Source organism: Falco punctatus, assembly GCF_963210335.1.
Source record: "Falco punctatus genome assembly, chromosome: 6".
Lineage (NCBI taxonomy): Eukaryota > Metazoa > Chordata > Aves > Falconiformes > Falconidae > Falco > Falco punctatus.
Genome location: NC_137585.1, coordinates 14,291,423 through 14,319,180, shown reverse-complemented (window position 1 = coordinate 14,319,180; position 27,758 = coordinate 14,291,423). Strand labels below are relative to the sequence as shown.

Sequence of the window (27,758 nt, the reverse complement as noted above, 5' to 3'; positions counted from 1 at the left end):
TTTATTGCATGAAAAGGTTCTAATGCACGTACAAGGAGCATACCAGTATTATGAATTTCCTTCCAGATTTCAAATGGAGGCCCCAAAACCTGAAGAACTAGGATGTATTCAGATTTGCCCTATGCCACGTTCATCTGGAGCAATGAACAAAATACCTCTCCTAATTCCTTCTGTAAGCTGGACAGCCTTAAGCAGCACCAGCATTTATGTGTTACAGCTTCAGAACTCCTTGGTTTTCTTAATACATTGTTAGTGTCTGCAATGCTCTTTGAGGACACCAATAATTTTGCAGTAATGCTCGTGACTGAGTTCTGGGCAACATATGTATGTTATTTCAATTATTTAAGAAAAAAATATTTTATGATTATAGTCAGTAATTTTTAGAAAGTAAAAATACTTTATAATGTCATTTGGCCACAAAGTATCCTTCCAATCATTCAAACTGTATTTCAATACCCTACAGCACAGTAAAGTATATGTTAATAGAAGTGCTTACATATAATTAAGAGACAACTGAAGATAAATACGCGAGTACAAAAAAATACCTTAATATCTGAAAGCAGCAAAGCCAGCAGGACCAACCCCAGAAAGAGGAATTTCAATTAAGGTGAAAAGTGTCAAAGTCACAGAAGAGATTAATATGAAAACCTCAGTGTTACCATCTACTGATTCTTGGAACTTTTCCCGAGCCATCTGTAATTTCTCTACTGCTCTCAGGTTTGGAGCAGCTGTCTTCATTAAAGTATTCTCTTTAGATTTTATTTCCTGCTGCATCTGTATCAGATGATCCTCTATATCTTTATCAGAATCTAGGTCCTAAAGAAAAAAAAATAAAATTACTAAAGCAATAAAACTTGCTTTTAGGCCAGGACATTTCAACATGTATGACAGACTCTTATGGTTTCTGGAAGAAGTATCCCACTCATCTAATAGCTTTAACTGGAGACACAGCAAAACACAAACCCCCACCCAGTCTTAGCTCTCAGAATAAATTTACTAGGTCCTAAGATATTCTTCCACAAGACCCCTAGAAAACAAACAAATTGCCTTCAGTCTAGAAGTCTGGGTTAAAATGCAACACAGGAGGGGGACTGGCTGGCTTCACTACTTGATTTGTAAGGAAAACCTTTGAAGACAGGTTCTTGATGAATTCTTCAAGACATGTTATGATGACTGATTCATACCTTGCTTTGCACCTAGCCTCTGACATTTAATTATTTTCCTTATGATTAAAAAGGAAAAAAACTACTACAAAAAAGTACTAAGAAAACATGACCTAACAGACTGTTACAGAAGGAAGTATGGTTAGTCTCAGTTTCTGAAATACTACAGAAAGCAGTACAGTCTCCCTGGTAGCCAGTAACTGGTTTCAAGAGTTTTGAGTCATAACATATAGTGTTGGAACCTAAAGGCAGAAGATAAAGGACGAAGGAAAAGAGTCAGAGCTGTGTGTACTATTTCATCATTCTATTTTTACGGTTTAGGCAAGCTTTAAGTTGAACTTAAGTTATGGGAAATTGACCTATCCAGAACCCGTTAGTGCTATATATGATTGCAAAACCAAACCACACGTACACACTTGCTTAACAGTATTTTTAATAAGTTTCATTTCAAGACGAGGGTGAAGAATAAATATTTTCAACAAATAAGATTTTAAATAAAAATAAAAAACTCATTCTCTAATAATTTCAAACAAACAAACAAAAAATACCTTCAGGTCTTCTGCTAGGCTGCTGTAGTCTATCTGAATTGCCTCTTCCCTTTCAAAGATACCTGATGTAGTCCGAGTGTCTTCCGTTTCAGTTCCTAGCTATAAATATGAAGGATATTCCGGTTCAGAAATGACAGTAAACTTAAAACTGTTAAAACAATACAGTAAAAGGATATAAAATGAGGAGACAGTGGTAACATGGCATGAGGTGAGGTAAACTTATTCCATAGCTCCTCCCCTAACCAAAATGGAGTTAACATTTAGTGAAGACCTATTTAAAGTCTAATTAAAAAATGCACTGCTTAAATGAAGATGAAAACATCTGTTAATTTCAGTTTGAAGCAAAGAGGAAAACAGCAGTAGTTTATTTGTAATATATTTAGAACAATGTGCATACTGTATATATACAGATTGGAAAGATTTACAAGTCCTTCAAAACCATAGCTCTTTTCTTTTGTAGCAGTGGAGAAAGTTAATTTCTCCTCACAAAAGATATGCTGCAGAAAGAGGGATGACAGAAAACTAGTGAGGGTCAACCCTCTGACAGCAGGTGTATATCTATTTTAGCCTCTTCATGGTTTTAGATTTTAGACAGAATTTGTATTATCAATGATTAACCAAATATTATCTCAATCCATATACACACCATATTTATTTACATTTCTGCATTGGCCCCTGTGTGTCCTCTGACATATCTGTATGTAGAATATTCCTTCATACCAGTTTTCTTATACCACAAGAATTTTACATTATTTCACTGGAATACATTTCAATCACAAGGAAAAATACTTGCAAACAATATTTGTCTATGAAAGTAAACAAAAAATCCTTCTCTTAAATGGATGAGGCCCAATCACATTAAAATGTTTTATTTATTTTAACATTACTAGGCAAGACAAACAGTCCTGTAAGGAAAACCAAGTATTTTTAAATTCAAGAATTTCTGAACAATTGCTCCTCCGTGATATCCATCTTCTATAAACATTTAAAGTACCTCTACTTCACTGATGTCATCCAGTGATCCAGACAGAAGCTTTATTTTCAAGTCCTGCACCTTGCATTCAAGAAGCATATTATGTTGTCTTAATCTTTTCTCTTCCAGGGAGGTTTCTATAGCTGTAGCTTCCTTTTGCAATTTTGTAGTTTCCCTACATACACAAAAGGCACAAAAAAAACTGAAGAACAGAAGCATCACTGCCAATAACATCCACAGTCATACAACATGAAAAAGTTACCAAGAACAAAGAGGGTTTTTTCCTCTACAATCCCCATCAAACATAAAGGAAGGTGGTACTTAACTTCTTCCACCCCTTAATTCTCCCAAATTACTCAAGAGGGAGCCGAGAACCACACACCATTTTAAGCACGCAAGCTCACTCTCTGCTATTCTGTATTAACTCTTAATTCTATCGCAAGGTAAATGCTGGTAGTGCGGATATAGTTTCAGAATGTTGCTAAGTTCACACTACAGTAGGTACATCCACCTTTCCTAACTGCTACTACATTCTGTTCAGCTCTGCTGAACATGTATGGAGATTTGATCCTTTTAAAGTTTAACCAAGTATCTTTTACCGTTACTCTACTTGAAATACACCTTCATTCTTTGCAACTAATTCCTTCGATAGCATCAAGTTGCTAAATAAGGCAGACACATAACAGTCTTATACTGTTAAAATTTCACATTATAAAATGTGTTTATATAAATTAGTTTATATATATAAAACAAATTTATATAAAATTCCACAACTTCCCCTAGCCATACTGTGTCAACATGTCGCATTTTTTAAACATAAAGAAGATGCCTGATTAAGAGACACTAAACATATCAATAACAAGCAAGCATAAGAAAACTGAAGTATAAACTGTCTCCAAAGAGAACAGGAAGGACAAAGTAGTGTCCTAATATTAATTTAAGATATTCACCACTCAAAAGGCCTGGAAGAAAGGAGAACATTGAAATCAGAAAAAAAGAATAAGAATTCTTATTATTAGAATCAACTGTGCAACTCAAAAACATGAAACTACCAGCAAACTTAATAGGCCCCCCCATCAAGTTGCAAGCCAATACATACTTATCAGGTATCACAAGATGACCCAAAACTAGGTAGATAAACCATACAGAATAACACCATCTTATTATGAGACGGCTCTCATGAAATAATCTTGTTCACGTTACTTTTGGGAACCACTTACTGCATTAGAAATACTTTTTGACTAATGCATACTGTAAGTGCAAATTACCATTTCTCTAATGAATCTTTCAGAGGAAAGCAAAACAAGAGAAATTCAAACATCTGATCACTAAACTACTTCTAAATATTATCACGTCAATTGTCTTCCCAGCAGTACAATTAGTAATTACCTATTAAGAGTTAACAATGTCTTTCTGAAGTCTTCAACTTCATTTTGGGTTTTTATAACCTTAGATTTATGAGCACTTAATCTATCCTTAAGATGTTGCTGCTCCTCCACAATTTCATTCACTTTTTCTAGCAGCTTTTCTTCATCCTGCATAGAAATATTTACATTTGTAACCTTTCATGGTAAACCTTGATATAGAACCTTTATTATAGAAAGAGTTAAAGTTTAAACCTGCTTTAATACATCCCAATGTGTTACAGCACAAAATCTGAAAGGCACTGGGAAAACAACCCGTCTTACACATAGGAAGATCCAGACATTTCGTACACATATGTACAGCCAGCTCTGGATTTGTGACTGTACCGGACTAAACTATAAAGCCACCAAACAAGGCAGGGATCCTAGGACACCTAAGATCTGTAGGCTACTCCCTATTCCTCAGTTATTCCCCTAGCCCTCCAAGAAGGATCCCATCTGCTGTACATCTACAACATATTTAGCAACACCTCAGGTAACTTGAAATCCTTTAGAAAGTAATGTTCATTAAAGTTAAATTCTGAGGTACTCTGCAGAGAGTAAAGAATCTGTGGAGATACTCTTGAGGAGTCTTCCCTTACAGAACCCATACCACTGCTAAATCACTAGATATCAGGTGCCAGAATATAGTAAACCTAACGCTACATGCATGAAAGACATGGTCCTTAAGAGCCTAGTATTATGGCAACCCAATTAAGGCCTACTGTTGTTGCAGTATCCAAATAATCTTCAGAATTTAAAACAATCAATCCTTCTCCAGGACAAAAATATCTGTTTTTGCTCGAAGTTGTATTTCAGAAGAATTATCCATACAGGCATGAAGTCAGACATGCATGAAACCATGTCTGACTAAACATCTATTGTTTTTCCTCAGTATCAGGAATGTATGTTTTCTAATGTTAAAATACAGAGTTCAAATGATGCAAATGTTTTTTTCTGCCTACTCCAGGGCAGTTTTACATTTCACTTTTGTTTTTTATTTAAAGCACTATTATACATCTTCTCTCCTTCACTTTCCACCATAAGCATAATTTAACAAGCAACATTAACGTAATAAAAAAGCTAGTTATGAATAGATAACACTATGAAGGGAGAACCCATTCATATTATTTCAACTAAAAATCTGAATTAGTTTTCATAGAATTATTTAAAGTCTATTAGTAGCTGTGAAGCACCTTAAAGATGCAAAGTACCAGTTGTATGCTATTACTCATAAAACTTTCTAATAAATCTCAACCACATGCTACTAGTTTTATCTGTACTCATATGCTGCCTTGTCATAAGCTGAACACAACACCATACATACAGTAATCCCAATTTAAATTTTTAGTAAGCATCCTAATATGATAGGTTACTCCAAAGTTAGTGTGAAAATATGCAACTCCATTTTTCTAACATTTACAAAGTCAGCACTGAATTAAGCCCTAGAATTACTCAACAGCATCAACTAAGTTTATTCAAATTTTAATTCAGTGCATTCTTCCCTCTCAGTCCCATATATATATGTATATACCACAGTTACCTTCTGTAGCCCAATAATTGCAGCTTCATCTTTATGAATGCTCTCTCTCAACTTGTTGACTACATTTGTTAATTTTTGTAGATGATCACGATTATATTCCAGCTGAAAGTTTAGTCGTGTCTTCTGATTTTCAAACTCCAGTCTAGTCAAAGTACAGTATTTCAAACCAACACTTACAAAGCAGACTAGTAACTGTGAAGCTATTACAATATGTATGTAAATAGTCAAAGTGAAAACATAAAAATGCTATATTCTATGTGAACACAAAAATTCACATATGTTTGGATCACTGATTCCACTACACCACATCCTGTGGATATACCGGAGGTTACAAAAACACAGTGATAATAGTTAAATAAATACAATATAAAGACACATCATGGGCACTCTCAATATGGCAAGTGATATTAAAAATGCAATTATCTCAGTATGAATGATATACCTGTAAATGATGTGGATATGAGCTGGGGAAAAGCTGCACTGATGCCATAGATTCATTCAGTGCCTGTGCCCCCCTGCTCAGCCTCCGCAAACCTCCTAGGCAGTTGCCACATATGTTTATCTGAGTATTATAAGGAACCCATCTCAGTTGGGAGATGGCAATTAAGAAGCATGAGACCAGAGCTTTTTAAGCCATATTCAGGATTACTTATCATCTCTCAACTGAGACCCATATTTGTTTGCAGAGGTACAATGCCAGAAACTTCTTCATATGCTGCTGTGACCAAGGACTGAAGTAAAACTAAACGGCTGTTTAAAGAAAGGTACCCTCTCAGCTGTTACTGTCTGCCTCTGAACTTTGAGCTTCCCAAAATGACTTACTAACACTGCACCTGTTCTGGCAAAAGCATTGGCGTAACACCAGCTCCAGACTCTTAGACCTGGGCAAGAAGGCACCACAGCACAGGCTTACAGGATGGCAAGTTAGAGCACAAGCAAGGCCAAGGCCGTATGTGCAGTGTAGAATAAGGTCATGCAAAAAACTCCTCTTTTCTTTGTTCTGACTTCTTACACTTCACCAGACTTCAGTTCTCACAAACATAAATAAACTATTGAATCACTTCAGCCAGCAGGTGCTTTAACTGCAACTGAACACACCGTACTACTACCTCATTGCAGCCCTAGCCAAACACATACATTTGGACTAGTTTCTGAAAACCAGAGTGTCTTAGCAGCTGAAGAGATGACTGAAAAGAAAACTGAGCTCAGTGCTAGCTATTATACTAGTTCATGTAGAAAAGGTATATTTTCTATAAAGTCAGGAAATGCACAAACTATCATCTGCCTGAAAATTCCTGTAGTACAAGGAGATAGTTCATTTTAACATCCTTGTTAAGACATGCATTTGCGGTCCTGTGACATGTGCCTGTTTGAAGGGAATACCAGCTAACGTTGCCTGTGAGAAAATTAAGACCCTGTTTTCCTTAACAGCATGTCCCTATACCAAATCGCCGCATTTTACACCCAGTTCTCTTTCAAGATTTTTGATACACGAGTTACTCATCCATCCTCAGTCTGCGAGCCATTTTTCAACATGGAGTTTAGAAAACTATTCTTTGCTTGATTCTTTTACAACAATGCTACTAAACCAGTAAATTTTATCTTTCAAGTTTGTTGCAAAATGTCACTGACTATAATTGTGTAATAAACTCAAACCATAGCAGTGCAACTGCTAAATATTACCACTGTAAGGATTATAATCTTCTACAGTCTTATAGGGTTTTTGTGGTATTTCCTATGATGGGGTTACTTGTTTACCAGCATGCCAAATCTAATACAAACCACTACTTTACATTTCAGTTACAAGTATCACCTTTCCTTATCAATCTTCTCTTGTTGTCTCACATGTTCTTGTTCATATACACGAATGTTTTCTATACCGATTTCTTCACAGAATTCCCGGAAAACAGCATCTTCAGCCTTCGAAAAAAGGGAAGCGGAGCAAATAATGTTTACGCTATTTTGCAACTCATAGAAGTAAAACATTTAGACAATCATTTCATGCTACAGGCTGGATTTTCATGGTACTTTAAGAAACAGCAAACTGAACTATTGAGAAATAATCTATATACTTTAATTTTCAAATAACACTTTCAGTACACTGCCATATACAAGGCATATGATCTGCAAAAGTTAACTCTGATCTAAATGCTTCTTGTCTGTTGTTCCCAGTCAACTGAAGAAGAGAAAGCTGAATGGGATACATGACGCTAACTGGATACATCAGGTTTCTTTGTGTAGTTCCATTCTTCATTTTAATCCTTTCAAGCAATTCATAAATATTAATTACTATGTTCCATTTATAGCAAAGTCACAAGAAAAAAATACACTACAGAATCTCTCATTTCCTAAATATATATATATATGTTAGTATACACTAACAGAAGTTTCAGCCAAAACCAGTCCTAAGAGTTTAATGACAAATCTAAGCAGGCAAATTGTAGGCATAGTGTATATGGCAAGACTAAACAATGAAACAGCAACAGCCTACAGCATTTAAAAGGAAATCCAATGGCCTGAACAAAGTTTTAAGAGAACTTTACTCAAAACTCAGTGGTTTTTATATTGTTTTGGTACACAGGCTTGTTTAACCAGGTTTCAAATACTACATCAAATCAAGTTATACTATTCAACTAACACTATTCTTTGGAAACCGATGACCAGCCTCCATTTGGGGTTTGTATTTTTGTCTGTTTTTTTTGGTTTTTTGGGGGGTTTGTTGTTGGGGGTTTTTTTTTTTTTTTTTTTTTTTTTTTTTTTTTTTTTTTTTTTTATGCACAGAACAAGTAAAAGAAAAGTTCCTTGGATCTGGAATTCTTATAGCATAAACATCAATGATTTTCTTAGTGTTTACAGATGACAGACATCTGCACTCTCTCAGGCCTGCACCGCAAGCAAGACAGAGGACATACAACAATTTTGGCTTCTTTTTATGTGCAGAATTCCAGTCAGAGATTAATCCAAGATAGACTGATAAGAATGGGTCAAAGGCCAGGAACAAAATTATACATGTACTATACACCTCAAGTAACTACAAATAGTTGTGAGGAATCTCTGTAAGAGTCTATATTCACACAAGCATCTAGGTGCAGGGCTGCAAATTTTCCAGATAAAACTACAGCACCACTTTTCCATAGTCTGTATCAGATTTGTTTGGCAAGAGTAGAAACAAAGGCAGTTTCCAGAGAGAAGCAGAGATGAGAAGTTTCTGTAGTGGAACAGCATAAGCTGTCATGACTATGACAGAAGGCATTACCTCATTAATTTTTTTCTGAAATTCTTCTATTTTTTCTTTTCTTTGTGCTATTACTTCATTCAGCATATCACGCTGAGACTCGATATTTACCAGTTCACTTTCCAATTTTGATTTTTCCTAGATAGAAATGACAAAGATGGTATTTTTTCATAATAGGATGGTCAACTTTCTAGAAATTCAGACAGTTCTGTTCAAGATAAACTGTATTTTTCCAATTAAAAACATTATGTACTTTCTTCTCAAGTGCCACTTACCCACTATTATTGGTGATTTGCATGCAATGATTACCATTTTAATAGGCAGAAAAGCAAATTACTTAAGTATTGTTTAAAGTGCATTCTGACTTACAGACTTCTGAAGGTTACTAAATGATAACACAAGCTTACCAGAAATACAAATTTAAAATCTAAAATAGAAAAAACCTTATGTAGATTACTTTGTAGTCTTGTTTTTTATATTTTATTAATTTCTCAGTAATAACTGCTGCATGTAAAACAATTAAAAAAACTACATAAGGAAGCAGTATTTACTTCATCAGTAATTACAGCTTAGGTAAAAAGATTAGAATTATTAAATATGAAAGCTATAAAGGTTTAGTACTATACCGTGTAGAGTTTAGCAAGATGTTTCTTTTTAATGAGCTCTAGTTCACTCTGTGAATATTTAAGTCGTGTCTGAGTTCCATGGCATTGAGCATGCAACTGCTTCAAGTCAGTCTCCTTACGTTTGATCTTCATTAAGTCCTAGCAAAACATTACAATGGGAGAAAAAGCATTTTGAACAAAAAGTGACTTATTTGGAAATTACTCATTTTTCAGATTGACACACTACATAAAGCTAGCCTCACTGATGTAGGCTGCATTTAAGGTAAATGCTGATAGCACCAGTCATATTCAACAGTAATTTTGTAACATGTATTTCTTAAAACAAAGCATATGCTTGTAAATTCCTAATCTCCTACTCTATCCCTCTTCTAAAGTAACTAGAAGTATGACAAATCATTTAACACAGATTTTGGTCTGTGCAAATATTTTCACGTTGACAGAACGTATAATCCTTTTCACTAAAAGCCTTCAGGTACTTTGAACAGCTCTTTTTCCTTGAAGGAATTTTTATCAACAGTGTTATCCTGGTTCACTACCTCTGTAATATGCGAGCCAACCTGCCAGCCAGCTATGGAAAAAGACCCATAGTTGATTATTATTAAATAGAAGATAAAACCCAGCTATTATATCCTGTCTGCATCTTCTAGCTTTAAAAATCACCCTTTTAGAAAATCACATTCCCATAGCCAAATTAGACACAACTTTTATCCCTTTATGTCTTCTGCAGTTAAGTGCTTTAAAAGAAACCTACCTTTAACTCATTAATCAAGCTATCTCTTTGTTCTTTCATTTTATTTATTTCTTTATCGTCCCAACATCTAGCCTTAGCTCTTAAATCACTTGATCCTCCAGAAATCACTCCAGATTTCAAAAATAAAGTTCCATCAAGAGCCACTGTCTGAAAGACATAAAAAAAAAAAAATAATTAACCCCAAAAAAATCTGAAGACAAAAGCAGCCAAAATATCCCATGAACTAGTGCACCAAGATACGGCAGCTAAACAAGCAACAAGCACATTTTAGTTGAACTCCAATTTTTCTCCTGTTCCAAACCTGCTAGTATGAGCTACATGAAGCCACAAAACCCCTGTTGTTTCTTGGCACTAGTCACATTTTGGAATTACAACTGATCAGAAAAAGCAGATGAATTGTCCAATTTCCCTGTATGTAGGGAATAACATGAGACATTTGTGGACACACTGGCAACTCAGAAGGTTATGTCTGGCTCAGTAGAGCAAATGAAGCTATGCAATAATGAAATAAAACAGCTTGTTTGTAAACAAAGTGTAAATTTTAATAAAGAACACGAGCGGTTTTGCGACTTGATTCCATGTAAATGTGATTTCATGCTCACCTTCAACTTTTTTTGCTTTTTTAATTAAAGCTGTTTTAATCAAGATTTTAAAAGGTGTACTAAGCGCACAAAAGGGCTATACGGACTGTCTACAGCAAGAGATATGGAACAGAAGAACAAACTGCAGGAAGAGACAGAGAGGCTTCCAGTCCTCAACACAGCTGACATCTACAACTAAGAGATGGTCAGATATTTTGAAGAATTTTTGAAAGCATTTCTTCGTAGAAAAGCTAGAAAAATTAAGTCTGTACTTTTTAAATCTGACAGTTTTACTAACAGGATTATCCTTCCTCCTCTTCATTACAAGGTCCATACCAAGAAACATTTGGACACTATCTTCTGATTTGCCTCCTTTTCCCAGGAGATCACTTAACCATGGGAAATATCTGGGGGTTTATTTATGTGAGAATAGGATGCTGTTACACTGTCTAGTCTGTGTTTATCTGCAATGCTTCATGGGATGTTCACAGAAGAATTATTTAAATGGCATCAAATACGTAACTGCAATGAAAAACATATTCAACAAAATTAATCCTCTTACTTTCAGCCTTTCTGGTCCATCAAATGCTATTTGTTTTGCTTCTTTAATTGTTTCACAGACCAAGCCATTCCCACTCACAAACTGAATCACTTTTTTCAGTGGAGGAAATGGAGTTTGTACAACATCCACCATCATTTTAGCTCCTTTTATCTCTCGTAACTTTTCATTGATTGGTTTAACCTGTAAAGCAAGTAAGGCAGTGTTTAGAATCAGTTTTGCAATAGCAAAGCATGTCCAAGTCTGAGTGGTCTGGGGACAGGACATAACTGGGGTCTTGGTCACTGTAAGACTAGAAACAGATCTGGTTTTCATGTTCCACATTTACTACAGTCCTTAAATCTGTAAAATCTAAATTTCACTGTGCATGAAATGCAAGTATACTAATACATGGGGAATAAACAAGATGAGTTAAACATCTGTGTGCAGCTGCAGGGCTACAATCTTCTCAGGATCAGGGAGACATGGCAGGATGGCTCCCACAACTGGAGTGTTGCAATGGAGAGATACCAGTTCTTTAGGAAGGACAGGCTGGGAATACAAGGATGTGGAGATGCCCTATATGTGAGGAACAGCTGGAATGCAGAGCTCTGCCTGGGGAAGGATGATGAGCCAACTGAGAGATCATGGGTAAGGACCGATGAGAGAACTGGTAAAGGTAACATTGTAGTGGGTATCTTGCTGACCAGGAAGAACCAATAGATGAGGCCTGTCACACTCACATGCCCTGGTCCTCCATGGGGTGCATGAACCACCATGATAATGGCTACAGGGACAACACAGCAGGGCGTAAGCAATTCAGGCAGTTCCTTAAGGCACTGATGGCAACTTCCTCACCCAAGTGACAGAGCAGCCCAGGGGAAGAGGTGCTCTGCTAGACCTCATACTCACTAACAAGGAAGGTCAAAAGCAGCCCAGACTGCAGTAAGCATGAGCTAGGAGAGTTCAGGATCCTGAGGGAATGGAGCAGGGCAAAAGGCAAGCTCACAACCCTGGACTTCAGGGAAACAGACTTTGGCCTCTTCAAACATGTGTTCATTACAGTCCCATGGGATAAGGCCCCAGAGTGAAGAGGGGCCCAAGAATGCCGGTTAATATTCAAGGATCACCTCCTCCAGCCTTAAGGGCAAACATCCCAATGAGCAGGCCTCCTGGCATTTTTGCCTGGCTTCCTGCATGGATACAGAAGGAGCTCCTGGCAAAACTCCCAACACAAAAAGGAAGCGCGCAGAAGGTAGAGGCACAGACAGGTAACCTGAGAGAAATATAGAGGCACTGTTCAAGCATGCAGATATAGCATTAGGAAAGCCAAAGCCCAAAGAATTGAACCTGACCAGGGATGTCAAAGAAATGGCTTCTGTAAGTAAAGGTGACAAAAGAAAGACCAGGGAAAACGTGAGACTGCTGCTGAATGAGGCAGGGAACCTCATGACACAGGATACGGAAAAGACTGAGACACTGAATTCCTTGTTCAGCTTGGTCTTTACTAGCAAGACTAGCCTCCAGGAATCCTGGGTTCCAGAGACCAGGGGGGAAAGCCTCAAACAAGGAAGACATACCCTTGATGGAAGGGGACCAGATCAGGGAATGCTTAAGCATGCATAAACCCTGATGTGATGCAACCACAGTGCTGAAGGAACTAGCTGATACCATTGCAAGGCCACTCAATCTTTGAATGATTGTGGCAACAGAAAAGGTACCCAAGGACTGGAGAAAAGCCAAGTGTCACTCCCATGTTCAAAAAGGGGGAAGAGGACCCTAAGGACTACAGGACAGTCAGCTTCACCTTGATCCCTGGAAAGGTGATGGAGCAACTAATTCTACAAACAATCTCCAGGCACATGAACAACAAGAAAGTCTTGGAGGAGCAGTCAGCAGAAATCTCTCGATTCACCATGCTGGTCATACGTGACCAACCTGACAACCTTCTACAATGAAATGACTGGCCTAGTAGGTAAGGGGAGAGCAGTGGATATCGTCTACCTAGGCTTCAGTTAAGTCTTTCAACACTACCTCCCGTAAGATCCTCACAAAGAAAATTATGAAATATGGGCTGGCTGAACAGACAGTGAGGTGGACTGAGAACTGCCTGAACAGACAGGCCCACAGGCTGGTGACTGGTGGCAAAAAGTCCAGTGGGAGGCCAGTTACTAGACATGTCAGTACTGGGACCAATTTAACGTCTTCATTAATTATCAGGATGACAGGGGAGAATATACCTTCAAGCAAGGTTGCTGATGACACATAACTGGGAAGAGTAGCTGGTATGCCAGGTTGTCATGTTGGCATCCAGAGGGACCTCAGCAGGCTGGAGAAATGGGCCGACAGCAACCTCATAAAGTTCACCACATAAGCGTAAGGCAAAGGCAAAGGCCTTAACATGTAAACTTAAACTTAACTAAAATAAGTAAGCCAATATCAAGATTTACAAGTGTATTAACTTGCTGATGACAGAAAAAAAGAAAACAGTACTTACATCAATGTAATCTAAAGCAAGAAAAGTTTCAGGTTCAGCTCGTTCTTGTTTTAAGAAGTGAATGCAATCTCTTGCTGTTTTTTCAGTGGCAACAACAATAGCAGTCACATATTTGCTAAATACCTTGGTAACAGCAAGTTGGTATTTTTTATGAATAGGATGGCATAGGTCAAGCAGTCTTCCAAACTGAAGATAAAAATACAGAGAAATAGTAATATGTTACTTTAGAGATCAAATAGTATTTCTGCATTAAAAAATAGTAACAGTAAGAGGAAATGTGTTGTGTATCCACCAGCTGCACTCATTTACAATGGCTGTACATCAGAACAACCAGAAATTGTAGTAGTCATCAATTCAAATTGCAAAGTGTTACCTTCAAAATCTGAAGTGATTTAACTTTTTCCCCTGAGGTTACTATCACATACCTCAGTATTTTACTCATAATCTTTAGTATACACTTCTAGAAACATTCAGAGTAATGATAGCAAAAGTTAGTAAGCATCTTTTTTGGAGATAAAGCATCCAACATCCAGTAAGATCTTTGAATGACAATAAGGTCATAGATAGGTAGAACTGTTAACTTGGAAAATGGTAGCAAGAGGCACTATTCTAGTTTCAACCCCCACCCCAAAAAAGAATTATCTGCTTACTTCGGCATGAAAAGAAAAAATACTGATTTTCTTGTACTGCATAGTCCAAATAATTAATCCTGTTTTGCTGTATATTGAAATAACACCTGGATAAAACTAACTCTGTTGTGCATATTCCCTACATATATTTTTTCCATTTCTGTAATAATAGGTACAGCTTAGCTTTCCCTGAATGGTTAAAGCTACTAATGCGCATTCTGAACATTATAGCCTGTGAATTCAGGCAAGAATGATTTTTCTGCTTGTCGACATATAGCTACTGGTCTCCTCTTGCATATTTACAGTTTTATCCTTATCAAATTTAAACAAATGAAAACAGGAAGACAACTGGTAAGAGCTGTATGTGGAAAGTCATCCACATTATTACCTCATGAATGATACAGTTGAGGTAATTTCCAGTAGATCAAGTCACAGCCTACTACAATCTACTTTCCTACCGTTCACAAATGTTTTCCCTTTTCTGAAAAACTGAATCTGTAACAATAGCAACCTTGGCAATTAAAACTACCAATGCAGGAATGCTGCTTTGAAAATTAAATTATGAAAAGTGTCATCAGCTGCAGAATTCACTTTGCTGAACAGACAAATCCATGAAAACACACACGTCACTCATACAGCAGAATTGCATTACTGCACAGCTTTTCAGTACCTGCAATGTCCACCAACCACTAAAAGAATGTTTTAACAGAAGCTTTGAAATGGATGTAAGAACTAAACATTTAGAAGCAATGTGTCATTTTTTGCCTATGAAATCCAGAAGACCAACACTAAGATTTCCTTCAGTTCTGCCTGAGTACTTAATGGCCCAGAAGATTAAATGTGTCAAGATCTTCCCATCCTGAGACTTTAATTTAGATTGTATTCAGTCATCTGAAATTAATACACCAGAGTGTTAAGCAGCAACTCATAGGCAACTCTGTTGCCTCATAGTAGTGTTGTGAAAACTATTGCAGGAACAGCAGTAACTGAAGCAGGTATCATTGAAACTTTCTGTAACAGGATAGTTTTATGTAACTAATTTGACTTAACTAGTTTTCACTTGTTAGAAGCTGTCCCATCTGTAAGTACTCTTAAATTTGTAGCTCCTGGCACAGAGATCATCCTGAACACCATCTCTCTCCTAAGCCAGCAATGTATCACCAGTTTGATCCAGTTCTTTTAAAACAGGAATACAATGCAAAAGGAGCAAAGGAGATCCACCAATTGTCTTTTTGATTTTTTGGAGTATCTTGTTAACATGAATGAAAAAGTTCTGAGCAGCTGACAAGCAAATTTCTTTATCTCTTGAGTAAACAACAGGATCAGACACTTGCCAGATTCTGAGGAATTTTTGCAAAAGACCAAGAAGCAAAAGAACAACTGAAAACACTTTCTTTTTTATGTTCTTATGGTAGCACTAGGAACCAGAGGCATGTCACATTCTAAACATTAAAAAACAAAGATTAGATTACTGCCTTGCACTTCTCAACTATGTATATCAAAAAGGAGTGACTATACTGAGACATACTCTGAGACCAACTATTCAGTTGTTTAGATTTATTAATAAGTTTATCTGGAATGACTTTCCATGTTGCAGTAAATATAAAACAATCAATGTCTGCTGATAATTCAGAATCAATACACCAAACACTTAATGACATTACTGGACAGTAATTTAAGTAAAATATGGTAACTGATAAGAAAAGACAGACCATTTGGTAACATAATCTCATCCACCTAAGAAAAAATTGCCCTTTGGAAGAAGTATTGTTTTTGGAATAAATGGTCTCACAGCTAACCCTCCCATTCATTTTTCAAAATAAGGAAGTCAAAAATATGTTTGAGGACAAAAGAAAACAAGCCAAAAAAATAGTAGAAATCAAATACCACAAAAATCACATAAAAGATGAAAATTATTCTTTGATACAGACAGTAATTTGTCTGTTTCTAGAAACAGAAAAAATTATGACAGTATATGCTGCTACTTTTTCAGGAATACTATTTTACCATGTACAGTCAAGAAAGCATTAAGTTTAAAAGAATATGCAAGACCATCCAGTGTAATTTAGCTGCTTACTCATTCTAAGGCAGAACTCTTAAATCTTAATTCTAAAATAACACATTTAAATGAGACCACTCATTTACCACAGAATTCGGATACATTCTTTTGAGACTTTCCAGGATTTCTGCTCTCATCTGCTGTCGCCTTCCTTCATGGTAATCAATTTTGGCATTCTGCAGTTCACCAACTATTTTATTCAATTCTTCGTTCACTTCAGCCATTCGTATCGTTGAACTTTCAATTTCCTTAGTTAGCACTTCTTCTTGCTGTTTTTTCTCTGTTAACAATTCACTTTGAATTGAAGCAAAAATAGGAAAGTTGTTTACTTTTTCGTTTATACAAGCTTATAGCTTACAAAATCAGTCATTCTATGGTCACAGACTACAAAAATCATTAAAGATTTTAAGTATCTATAAGAAGCTTCTTATAGAAGTGGCATTCTATAGTATAAGCTATTCAAAATTGAGTACAAGTGAGGGTTTTTGCCTGTAAAACACACAACTGCATTGTTTTATCCTCCATCAATAAAATGTCTAATATTATCAAACTAAGAAGGCCTGAGAATTCTCATGCAAAGATATTACTCACTTTACATACTTAGCAATAGCACTAAGGCTCTGCCACAGTCTAGTACAACTACTTAATGGAAACAATTCTGCATCACACCAGTCACAGTGGGTCTACTGCTCCCTGTCCATGGCCAAGCTTTATTCACTACACAGACAGTATTAAGCCAACGCACACATTACAGGTGCATAGGAAAAGATAGGACGGGTGGTGGTGGGGGTGGAGTAAATCCCTAGAGATCACCTGCTCTGACCTCCTGCACAAAACATAGGCTAATATCAAAGATAGTTCAGTTTACTCAATGAAGGGCTTATACACCTTATTTCACAAAGAGTAAAAATCAGGTAGAAGACAAGACCCAGGAAGCAAGAACTGAGCTGTGCTCCCTATAGACAGTGTAAATATTAATGCTTTCTAAAGTAGCACAACTACAGAACTGCCCTGTTCTCTTGCTCAGAATTTGTATACTAACAGACCCATACCCTACCTGTAGCGACATAATTTGCACACCTGCAAGAAATTAGAAGCAATTATAAAACTGGTTTCAAACGAAATATGGATGAGCCTTCATATTTCCCACTTTATTTTGACAAGTAACTGAAATAAGAATTAGAATTCTTTCTAATTAATATTAAAATTTTGAAGAATAGAAAAGAATTAGAAGTAATTAGAAACCTGCTATATTAATTTGAAAATAGTGAATATGCAAGAAATCCACTCAGCTTTTAATTCTTTTAAACTTACATGCATATCTTGGCATATTCTTCTAACTTCTCTATTCGTTTTTCATGCTCTTCTATCTGCTCCACAATCTGTTTTATGTTTTCCTATGCAATCATAAATAGAATGTGTTAAAAACAAGCCAGAGGAAAATACCTTTCATAGCAAGGTATAGGGCTCAGAACAAGTACTGAGACAGATCTTTTTTTCTTTGTTGGTATTTCATGCTGAAGCAATAGCATCTCTTTCTCAATAGCAGGTGCCAAATTGCACCATGAATATAATAAAGGAAAATAATTTTATCAAGGCCATTACTGAATTTTTCGTGTTTGGCTACAGTTCAGCGAAAGCTTCTTCAGCACAAAGAAGCACAACACCAGTAAATAAAACAACTTAAACACTGTGTTAGTAAGTTATAGGTGTTAAAACAAAACAGGTGCTTTTCTTGGCCTGAGATTAACAGAAGGTTTTTTCCTAATAAGGACACATGAATATGCTGAGATAAGAGGTTCCACCCCGACACAAAAGCATTATGCTAAAAACCAAGCAAACGGTGAAACAAGCATTTTTGATTACTCAAACTGAATAAAAATACAGTAACTAAAGCAAATGAAAAAAAATAGTTACCTACAGATTTTATAAAGCTTTAACTTAACTTCTGAAATCCTAGTGACCTTTTGAATAGCTCTAAGGATGACAAGTCCACAGCCTCTTTGTGCACATGCTTCAACATTTGACTGTCCTTGAGATGAAACACTTTACCCAATACCTTTTCAGAATTTCCTGTATTCTGAATTCAGCCCATTGTCTCCTATTCTATCACTGTGCACCTCTAGAAAAAGCGTGGCTCTACCTTACTCATACCCTTCCCACTAGGTAACTGCAGATAGTAGTAAGGTCTTTCCATCACCTCTCCTCCTCCAGGCTGAACAGATCCAGTTCTCCTGGTTCTCTCTCCTCGTAACCCAGGAGCTCCAGCCTACCCAGCCTGGTAGCTCTCTGCTGGACTCACTCCAGGATGTCAAGAAAGATAACTTGTACGGGGAAGCCCAGAACTGGACAGAGCATGCTAGATGTGGTCACACACATGCGGCATTGTGAGGAGTGATCACCAGACATCACCAGCACAGGTAAGTAATCTCAATTCTAAACTATGAGACATGAGTTTTTACAAACTCTCCAGTATTCCTTATTTCCTTCCTAACAGTACAATGGGACTTGCAGTTTTAGAAACACAAACAATAGATATATTTCACTTCTAGATATTAACTAGGTTTTCCTGGTAACTAGTACTACAAAAAGTAGTATAATCTCAAGACCAAATGGATGTACAACTATTAACTCAGATATCATGGCAATGATTATTTTACATCCTCATACAGTAAAACACAGACTTTCCCACACAAGCAAGTTTACATGTACCAGAATAAAGTATAAGGAACTAAAACTGGTAACAACTCATCTGACAGATTTTTAATTTTTCTGAACATAAGGTCTCCTCCAAACCTCCAGTTTTAACTACACAGCAAAAAAATGCGCATTGCCTCGCTAACTTCTTAGTAGGTAACAAAATTGCAAGATTATCATGATTCCAAAAAAATGAAGTGAAAACCCCAGAACATGTAATAGGGCAAGGTTTCCAGCAAAAGACAGATAGAAGTAGAAAGGACGGAAGCTCAGCTGACTATCAGAAGCATCATCGAACAATGAGATGGGAAACAGTTTTTCTGAAAGAGAACATCAGGCATGGTGACCAAGTTATAGCGAACAATGTAGGTATTTTATTGTTACGTGTTTAGATCTGCAGTGATAAAAGAAATCAGAAACAAAATGACAACAACAATGATCTGTGTTCACACCAAATACACTGCCTCTGAAATTCAATAGGAGTGTACACCAAGATTTTTCCAACTATACCACAATCATACACACAGCTGACCTTAAAAACATAACAAGAAGGTAGCTATAATAAAAATAAACTTCTAAATGGTGCGAGTATCATAAAGATATACAACAGCAGTAGAACATCTCAGAAAGAAAAACTGCTCTTACAATGACAGGAACTGATTGCAGTTAAGTATATGCTCTGAGTAAATGTAAAGTATCAGAGCCAAAGCTTTCAAAACCAAATCAGTGTGGGTCCACACAACCATTCTCTAATCAAATGTAGAAGTCATTTTTCTAAAGCTGTTGCAACATGAAAACTGAACTAATACTTGCAATGTATCTCCTTTGCTGATGATTTGTTTATGTCAAAGCATTTAACACATACAGACATTTATACCAGAGGGAAAGGTAAAAAACAAACCCAAACCAAACTCCTCCTCCTTAAAACATTTGATTGATACAAATACCTCAACTTCTTTTTTCTTCCTCCGGTTAAGTTTCAGCTTTTCTTGATCTCCTTTCTCCTCCCAGAAAAGTTTTTCTTGCTGCTGGGTTAGTGTAGCTACTTTCTTTCTTGCTACTTCCTTTAGCTCTTTATAGCGCTCCAACTGGAAAAGTAACAAAAAAAAATAAAAATTACGTACAACAGGATCTACCCACTTTGTGGACTGACTCAATTACTAATTGCCTACTTTATCATCATCAAGATTATAAAACGCACTCAATTCTCCAGAAAACCTTTTTAGCTACTAGTTGCATTATAAGAAGTTGTATTTCATTAAAGAAAGATTAAACCCAAAGCTTACACTTCACAATTACTGCCTACGGTCTTGTTTTAGACTTCAAATGACTTATTTTTCACAGAAGTTTATAAAGTTTAAGTACTTCACAATCAATCTTAAGGTTAACACTAAGACTTTGCACAGCCCAAAATTACTGTAAGTTTTAGTCTTGCTATTTAGAATTACAGCAAACAAACATTTCAAACAATCCTGCAAAGTTACAACTAACTGACCAAATGCCTCTAAAGCGCAAAGCGGAGAGATCCACAGACTAGAACAACCCTGCAGGTTCCCCATTAATTGGTCAAAAACTATTTTAAGGAAGAGACAATGGAGAAAAGATAGCATTTTATTTTAAAAGCATTTCTGTCCATATGGTTGCAAAGGTAGCTTCTTCAAATGTGAATGCAGTGATGCAGTCCTTTCCTTCTAAGATAACTTAAAATAGCTTATAAGTGAGCTACCTCAGGTTTAGATTTTGATCCACAGTAGATGGTGTGTATACTACCAAGTCTTGTTTGCATTTTTCTTGTCATCTTGAGGTTTTTTTTCTAATTGAAGACATATTTCTGTACCTCAGCTGAGAAGCCATTTCTCAGCAATTACCCTCTCACCACAAGACCCTACTGGGTGTTTGCTATCCTACTCTCCCACAATGTAGCATGTGGACTTCCACGAAGGGAAAAAACCCACAGACCAGAGAACCACCTAACCACCTATAATTAAGTGTAGCTATAACGCTAATCCACAGATGACAATGCCTGCATACAACCCTTCTAAAGCTTCCATCAAACTCTTCTCAACTTCTTGTTCACTGAAAATTTTTTGCTTTCTCTAGTAAGGGATCTTCTCACATTGCGTCAAAGATGTACTTCACACTGTAGCAGAGATTCTTACCATTTCCAATTTCACAATTCCTAGATCTTTACACAGTTTAGATTTACTTCCTAAAGTTTAGAAGTTCTGAGATCTGACTCCCTCCACCCCCTACCCCCCCAAGAGTGGGAGGAATCATGAGGGAGTCCCTCCTCATCATTTCTCTTCATCCAATGAAACAGACTCTAAATAAAAGCTACAATTTTGTTTTTGTTTGAGCTCAACAGCAAAAAGATCAGTAGAAATTACATGTTATTGGTAAAACAATGGTTTCTGTCACCACTGGGTATTTTTGGACTTCACTAGTAAACAGTACTTTTTGGCCTCCCAAGTCACCTGACTTTCTCCCAGCTCAACAGCTGCTGCTCGCTGCAGTAACTCCTCTTCAACTTTCTTCTCAAATGCTGTCCATGCTTTCTCAATAACATTCAATTCTATCTCTAGTTCTTTTATGTTCTGCTTTTCCTTATCACAGGATTTCTCCTTGTCCCTTAGGGATTTTTTAGACATTTCTACTTTCTTGATTTGGTAGGAAGTGTTTTCCTTTGCTTTTACACAGAGGGATCGCTGCTCAATCAGTGATGCTTCCAGAGTCCTAAAAAAAACAAACCAACAACAAAAACCAAACCCATACAAACCAAAAACCATACAACACATCCAAAACAACTAAACCACACCAAAAAAAACAACCACCAAACCCCCTCTCAACCACACATGAAAATAATCAGTGGTCAACTGCAAGGTTACATACCCACAGGTGATTTTTTTTTAGTATCTACTGAAAATAGAAATTCAAAAAGTGAAGTATAAAAATTAATAGCAAACACTCATTTATATAATGAAGTTATACCCGGGCATAGTGGTAGAAGTGAAATCACTGTCTAAATATTACTTTAGTAAACTGCTACAAACTGACTTCCATAGCACTAGGATATCACCCAACCACTTTAACAGGAAACACATGCTTGACAAGGAATTCCCAGCACAGACTGTGCTTTAACACAACAACTATGAGAGAATCCGATTGGAAAACATACTTAATTTGTCTTTCCATGTGCTGTTGGTCTCTGTTTAGTGCACCAAGCACACTTTTTTTGGCTCTAAATGCGTCCTCTGCTGCAGAAAGTTGCTCTTTCTTTGTACTAGCCTCCATATTCTTCTCATCCAAATTTTTTTTCAGAAAAGCAATGTTTTTTTCATTGTGATAAAGCCGGAAAAGCTGCATCTGTATCCTTTCTTCTTCCAGTTCCTTGATAAGCATCTGGTAATGTTCTGCCTACCAACATTACAAAATTTATTTGTGGTTTATAAAAAGGATTTTTAATCATTAGCCATCTAATTTCACATCTAAAGCGATATAAGATGACGTACCTGTAGCCATAATTCCAGTAATGTGCACTAACCATAAAACTCCAACATGTAAGTCAACACTTCATTAATTACACTGGCAAATTTACACTTTCATTTATTTAGATTTTATTATAGGTATCCTCTATATATAGTTTTAAATTATACTGTTTTTATATAGTACACCATCCTGGAAAAAAAAATATTAGATTAAAACCAACAGAAGTTGGTGGTTTTTTAAGAAAATCTGTACTTAAGTTCATAAAAGATGTAAGATCTGAGATCTTAACATGCAAAAAAGGAATAGCCTTGAGTTACCTCCTCTTTCTCTATCTTTGCTTGTTTGCGTTCTGCTGCAACACTTTTTTTCTTGTTATAATTAAACTGTGCATCTTCTTCTGCTTGCTGCATTTTTTTCTTCTTTCTTTCATAGTCTTCAGCATATTCCCATGAATTACTGATTTGTTCAAAAAATTGAGTTCTCTCCTTTGGCTTCTTCAGTGCAATTGATTCTACTGTTCCCTAAAAAAAAAAAAAAAATAAAAAAGAAAAAATGGCAAATACAAAGCAGCACTGTAGATCATTATGTTGCCCATCAAATTTCTTTTAAGAATATATAGTACAGATTTCTCTCTGGATATATTTATGATTAACAGAACTGGATGGAAATACTTTTAGATTCAAACCCAAGGAAAAGTTTAGTACCAAAAGCAGTATCACCTACCCACCTCACCTAATTAAATCACTAAGTTTTAGAATGTCAGATATGGTCTATGAAAAACACCTTCAAACTTAACCAACAGGCACAAATCAGTGAGCAGTATCAGAATGACAAAGTTAAATCATTTAGCCTCTTTAGAGGAACTGAAATTGATTGTCAATGAAAAATAAACTAACACCCCCGCCCCCCCAGTATTTCAAAAGCAAACCAGCTGAAATCACTGTTATGGAAGATTACTTAACTCCTACAGTTAATGGTACAGAGTTTTTGTCCATGTATTAGCTGCTCAGATCTTCATGATCTGAAGGAGTTACTATTTTCAGTAAAGCGTAGCAAATAAGCTTTGTGGGATTTATTTTATCTGTACAGTAGACAAATGCCCACATCATAGACACTATTATCACAACAAAACTCCATCTATAAGGTTTCCATAACAGGGAAAAATCAGTTCCTCCTTGGGAAATTTTCCTCAACAACTGCAAGGAAGATAATCCTGTGAAATACATTCATCATAAAAATATGGCATTTCTGACCTGTATCGTTAAATACTTGTGAACCAATAACCCACTAGGATTTTCAATCTCTCAAGCTTAACGTAAAATCCAGTTAAAAATTTCACACATCTTGACCAATAGAAGTGTTTTAAGATGAAATTATCTGTTCCTATTTATAACACACTAAATGTGTTTTCTTATACACGCTGAATAATACAAGTACTTAATTTCTCCCATTTTAGCTTCTTTCTTACTAGTACTCTCATGTACACACAAACTCCATTATTTCCATTCTGTAGTCTAATCCTTGGTCGAGGTCTGGAAAAAATGTATTGGCTTGAAATTAGCTAAGGATGGCCTCTTCTCTGTTAAATAAATAACTATGTAGTCCTATGAAATAGTCTCAGAAGCTTTTATCTTCCTTACAAAATACCTTAAATGCTTACCTGAAAAATAAGAAAATTCCTAGCTTTGACAAGTATGCCTACTTTTTCAAGCTCAGCTATGTAAGTAGATCGGCTGACAGACTTATCATTGAAAAAAAAATCAGAACAACTACCTAAAGGAGGAAAGAAAAAAAAATTACTATAAAATGGCTATGCACAAAATCCATAGGAAAAGGGCTAAACTCATGGAACAATTTAACTGAACAATTTCTTCAAAGAAGAAAAGGTATTTCAACTACTCCCTTAGTCACTTCCATAATTTCATTTTTCTGTATGAAAATTCTAATTGCATACTTCCAAAAAAGGTATTGATAAATGCTTAAGCGCTTGTGCCTGCAGCAAGGTGTCAGACCTCATTTTCTAGAGCCTAAACCATCTACATATTCCAAGTGAATAAGATCAAAGTATGGAACAAAGAACATTTATTAACTACTTGCTTAATTTTTTAACTTTGCCCCAGCATGTTTTTTCACTTATAACACTTGGTTATCAAAATACCACTGAAGGACTTGAAGTATTGCAATACTAATGGGCTTAATCCACGCAAATATGAAAGAATATTAGGTGTCTGAAAAACAAAGTTGGATATTCTCCGTCTCCATTTCTTATACATCAGAAAACAGGAAGTACACCCAACAGAATCCACTACCTACCACGGATAACTCTTGAAAATGCTTTTTCCTCCCCATCTTCTTCACAATATACCATCTTCACACTAGCTGTAGAAGAAACTGGTTTTCCAACATGTGCTCCATGAATAAGATCTCGAACACTTTTAACTCGCAAATTAGAGGTCTTTTCACACATCACAAAACTAACAGCATCCATTATATTAGATTTTCCTTTCAAAAAGTTTTTAAAAAAACACTTTGACATGGCAGAAAGGAGGCATTTGATTAACAATTAACTAAAAACCATATACATAAATGCAAAAGTCTTTATTAATTCTATTTCTAATTCTGTATTTCATTAAAGAAAAAATATTGCACATAATAAGTAAATTTCTAAGATGTAACACACTGGCAGCAGATAACAGGCTTGTAATAAATATCATCACAAAACTGATTTGTTATTTGTTCAGCCTTGTTGGAACAAATTTTTCTTACATAGGCATCTCTAGAGGCCATTACTTAAACTGAGCAAGCATCATACTCCTTATTTGGTAGTTTTCTTCATATAATGCAGTCAAGAAGACTTGCTGCATAAGCATTCTATTGCTTAACCAGAATTTTTCCACTATAACTCCAGTGTTCTAAAGAACACAACTACTCTCCCAGATCCATTCACCACAGCAAGAGTTCTCAGATCATACTCCCTCAGACAAAAATTCTCTTAATTGAATCCTTTTTGGTTTTCCCCTTTAGTCTTGAGCATTACTGTTGGGTTTGTTTGTTTTTTTTTTCCTGTCTTCAACCTTGCTACTTCTGCTGTATGTTGACTTATTCTCCAAAATAGCATAAAAGGAAGAATACTAGGGGGGAATAGACAAATGAAATATTAGAGATTAGAATAGTCAAAATTTTCTCCCTAGATTAACCTATACAATGTATAAAGGTGTAACTGGAAAATTACCTGGAAAAAGTATGTATAATTTTGAGGCTTTCCAATACATACAACGGGGATTAGGGATAAAGTGACAAGAATACAAAAATAGTGCTAAATAATTGTTACTTACATTCACAGATCTCACTCCAATTAGATAAGTCAAGAAGCAACATGATCTAAAAAGTCTAAATCATAAGCTAAATCATTAACAGACTGGGGAAACTTAAGACCAAATGCCAAGTCCATCTTTGCAACCTTGACCTCCTATCATATCATACTGTGGCAAATAGAAGGTAAAATCCCATTTGTTCAATGGGGCTTTCAGAAGAAGTGAATTAGATTTTAAGAAGTTCCAGCACCCACAGGATAACAATGTGGGGTCACATCTACAAACCAAGGCTCTTGTGGGCTAAAACCACAAAGCAGCTACCATCCTGCAAAGCTACTCTTTCCCAAACATGCTTACTCATGTAACAGAGACCACAGACTCAAATCAAGAAGCAGTTTTCAAGCCACAGTATTAAAGTAAAACCACCTTTATGTGATTATTGTAAGCTGAATTGCAAACCGGAGCAGCAAAGGCAAGGTGTGTTGTTTGCAAACCACTCATTCTACAAGAGCTGGAAAAAGAAGACAACTAAAAATGGAAATTCTTTCCACCACTGTACCTCTGTCCTTCCATGCTTGAAAAATCTGTACTTTCAGTTAAAGAGCAAGAGCTGATCAGGCCTCCAAAACTTTGCTTGTGCTGCTGCACCCTCAGGTGCATATGAAGAAATTTTAAGCAGGCCTGTGTGAGTTTTTACTTCCCCCACTCCCCCCCAAGCACTGCAATGCTATTCCTCCATAGGCAAACCTCCACAGATGGAGATTTAACTTCTGGAATGGATGAGCTCTTGAGAACCTTTGGTTTCAGGGAAATTGCTGGCTTGGTTTTCCTTGCTGCTTGTATAACACCAGAAAGTACAACATCCTCACCTGTCTGGCACAGCCATGTTGACCCTACCTCCTGGGCCTGCACTGCTGCCATTTCTTCCCTAGCAGGCCTGTAGCCTTCACAGAACAGGCAAAGAGCCCAAAACTGAAACATCAGTCCTGATAACTACAGTGGAGAAACAGAGCCACCAGCTGCCCAGTGACCCCCCTCCCTCTCCCCAGCCTGCTACCTGATCCGTTGGGCCCGATGATACAGCTGAACCTCATGAAGGGGCCGATAACCTGTTGCCCCCGCCATGACTTGAAATTCTGTATCACCAGCAGCTTCAGGTAACCCATCCCTGCAGGAGAGGCCGTTAGCTCATGCACTCCCCCACCCGATTTAAATAGCCGAAGGGCGTATGTCGCCGGTTTGCCGCCCACAGGCGAGAGCTGCGCGGCCCCGGCCTCTCTCCCCTCAGCGGGCGACAGGCGGCGCTGCCCACGGCGCGCCCTCAGCGGCCGCCCGCCTCGCGCCTGCCGCCACGTTGGGCGACAAAGGCGCGAGAGCGGAGGGGGCGGGGCGAGCGGCGAAGGGGCGGGGCTCCCGTTCCCATCGCGACCCGGTGCGTTGTTCTCCTGGCGGGCGGCTCTCTTCGGCCGCGCTTCGCTCCGGGCCGCTGCGGCCGGTTGTCCTCTCGGCGCCATGAGCGGGCTGGGGCTACAGCGAGACCTGCAGGAGGCAGCCGCCCTGGAGCGGCGGCGGCAGCGGGAGCTGCAGCGGCAGAGCCGCATCTTCAACGCGCGGGTCCGGACCATAGGGGTGAGGGCACAGCCCCCACCCGGGGCGTGGCGCAGCGGGGCGGGGTGGTGCCGTTCCCCCGCCCGGTGCGTTCTGAGGGGACCCTA

General features: G+C 37.2%; 1 protein-coding gene across 1 annotated transcript in view; it reads right to left on the bottom strand.

Annotated features, from left to right (window-relative positions):
• Positions 1-27,755, bottom strand: part of SMC1B (structural maintenance of chromosomes 1B) — a 37,778-nt gene extending 10,023 nt beyond the window's left edge. The window contains exons 1-20 of the mRNA XM_080390849.1: positions 27,101-27,755; positions 25,039-25,231; positions 24,390-24,498; positions 23,047-23,250; positions 22,419-22,657; positions 21,718-21,976; positions 20,191-20,331; positions 17,861-17,943; positions 16,633-16,840; positions 13,859-14,044; positions 11,386-11,565; positions 10,243-10,389; positions 9,492-9,629; positions 8,887-9,003; positions 7,444-7,550; positions 5,631-5,772; positions 4,074-4,219; positions 2,706-2,859; positions 1,712-1,810; positions 660-816 (exon numbers count right to left, since the gene is read on the bottom strand). Of these exons, the coding sequence (XP_080246975.1) occupies positions 660-816; positions 1,712-1,810; positions 2,706-2,859; positions 4,074-4,219; positions 5,631-5,772; positions 7,444-7,550; positions 8,887-9,003; positions 9,492-9,629; positions 10,243-10,389; positions 11,386-11,565; positions 13,859-14,044; positions 16,633-16,840; positions 17,861-17,943; positions 20,191-20,331; positions 21,718-21,976; positions 22,419-22,657; positions 23,047-23,250; positions 24,390-24,498; positions 25,039-25,231; positions 27,101-27,668 (3,577 nt within the window). The 5' untranslated portion in view covers positions 27,669-27,755. The remainder of the gene's footprint in view (positions 1-659; positions 817-1,711; positions 1,811-2,705; positions 2,860-4,073; positions 4,220-5,630; positions 5,773-7,443; positions 7,551-8,886; positions 9,004-9,491; positions 9,630-10,242; positions 10,390-11,385; positions 11,566-13,858; positions 14,045-16,632; positions 16,841-17,860; positions 17,944-20,190; positions 20,332-21,717; positions 21,977-22,418; positions 22,658-23,046; positions 23,251-24,389; positions 24,499-25,038; positions 25,232-27,100) is intronic.
• Between the last annotated feature and the right edge of the window lie 3 nt (positions 27,756-27,758).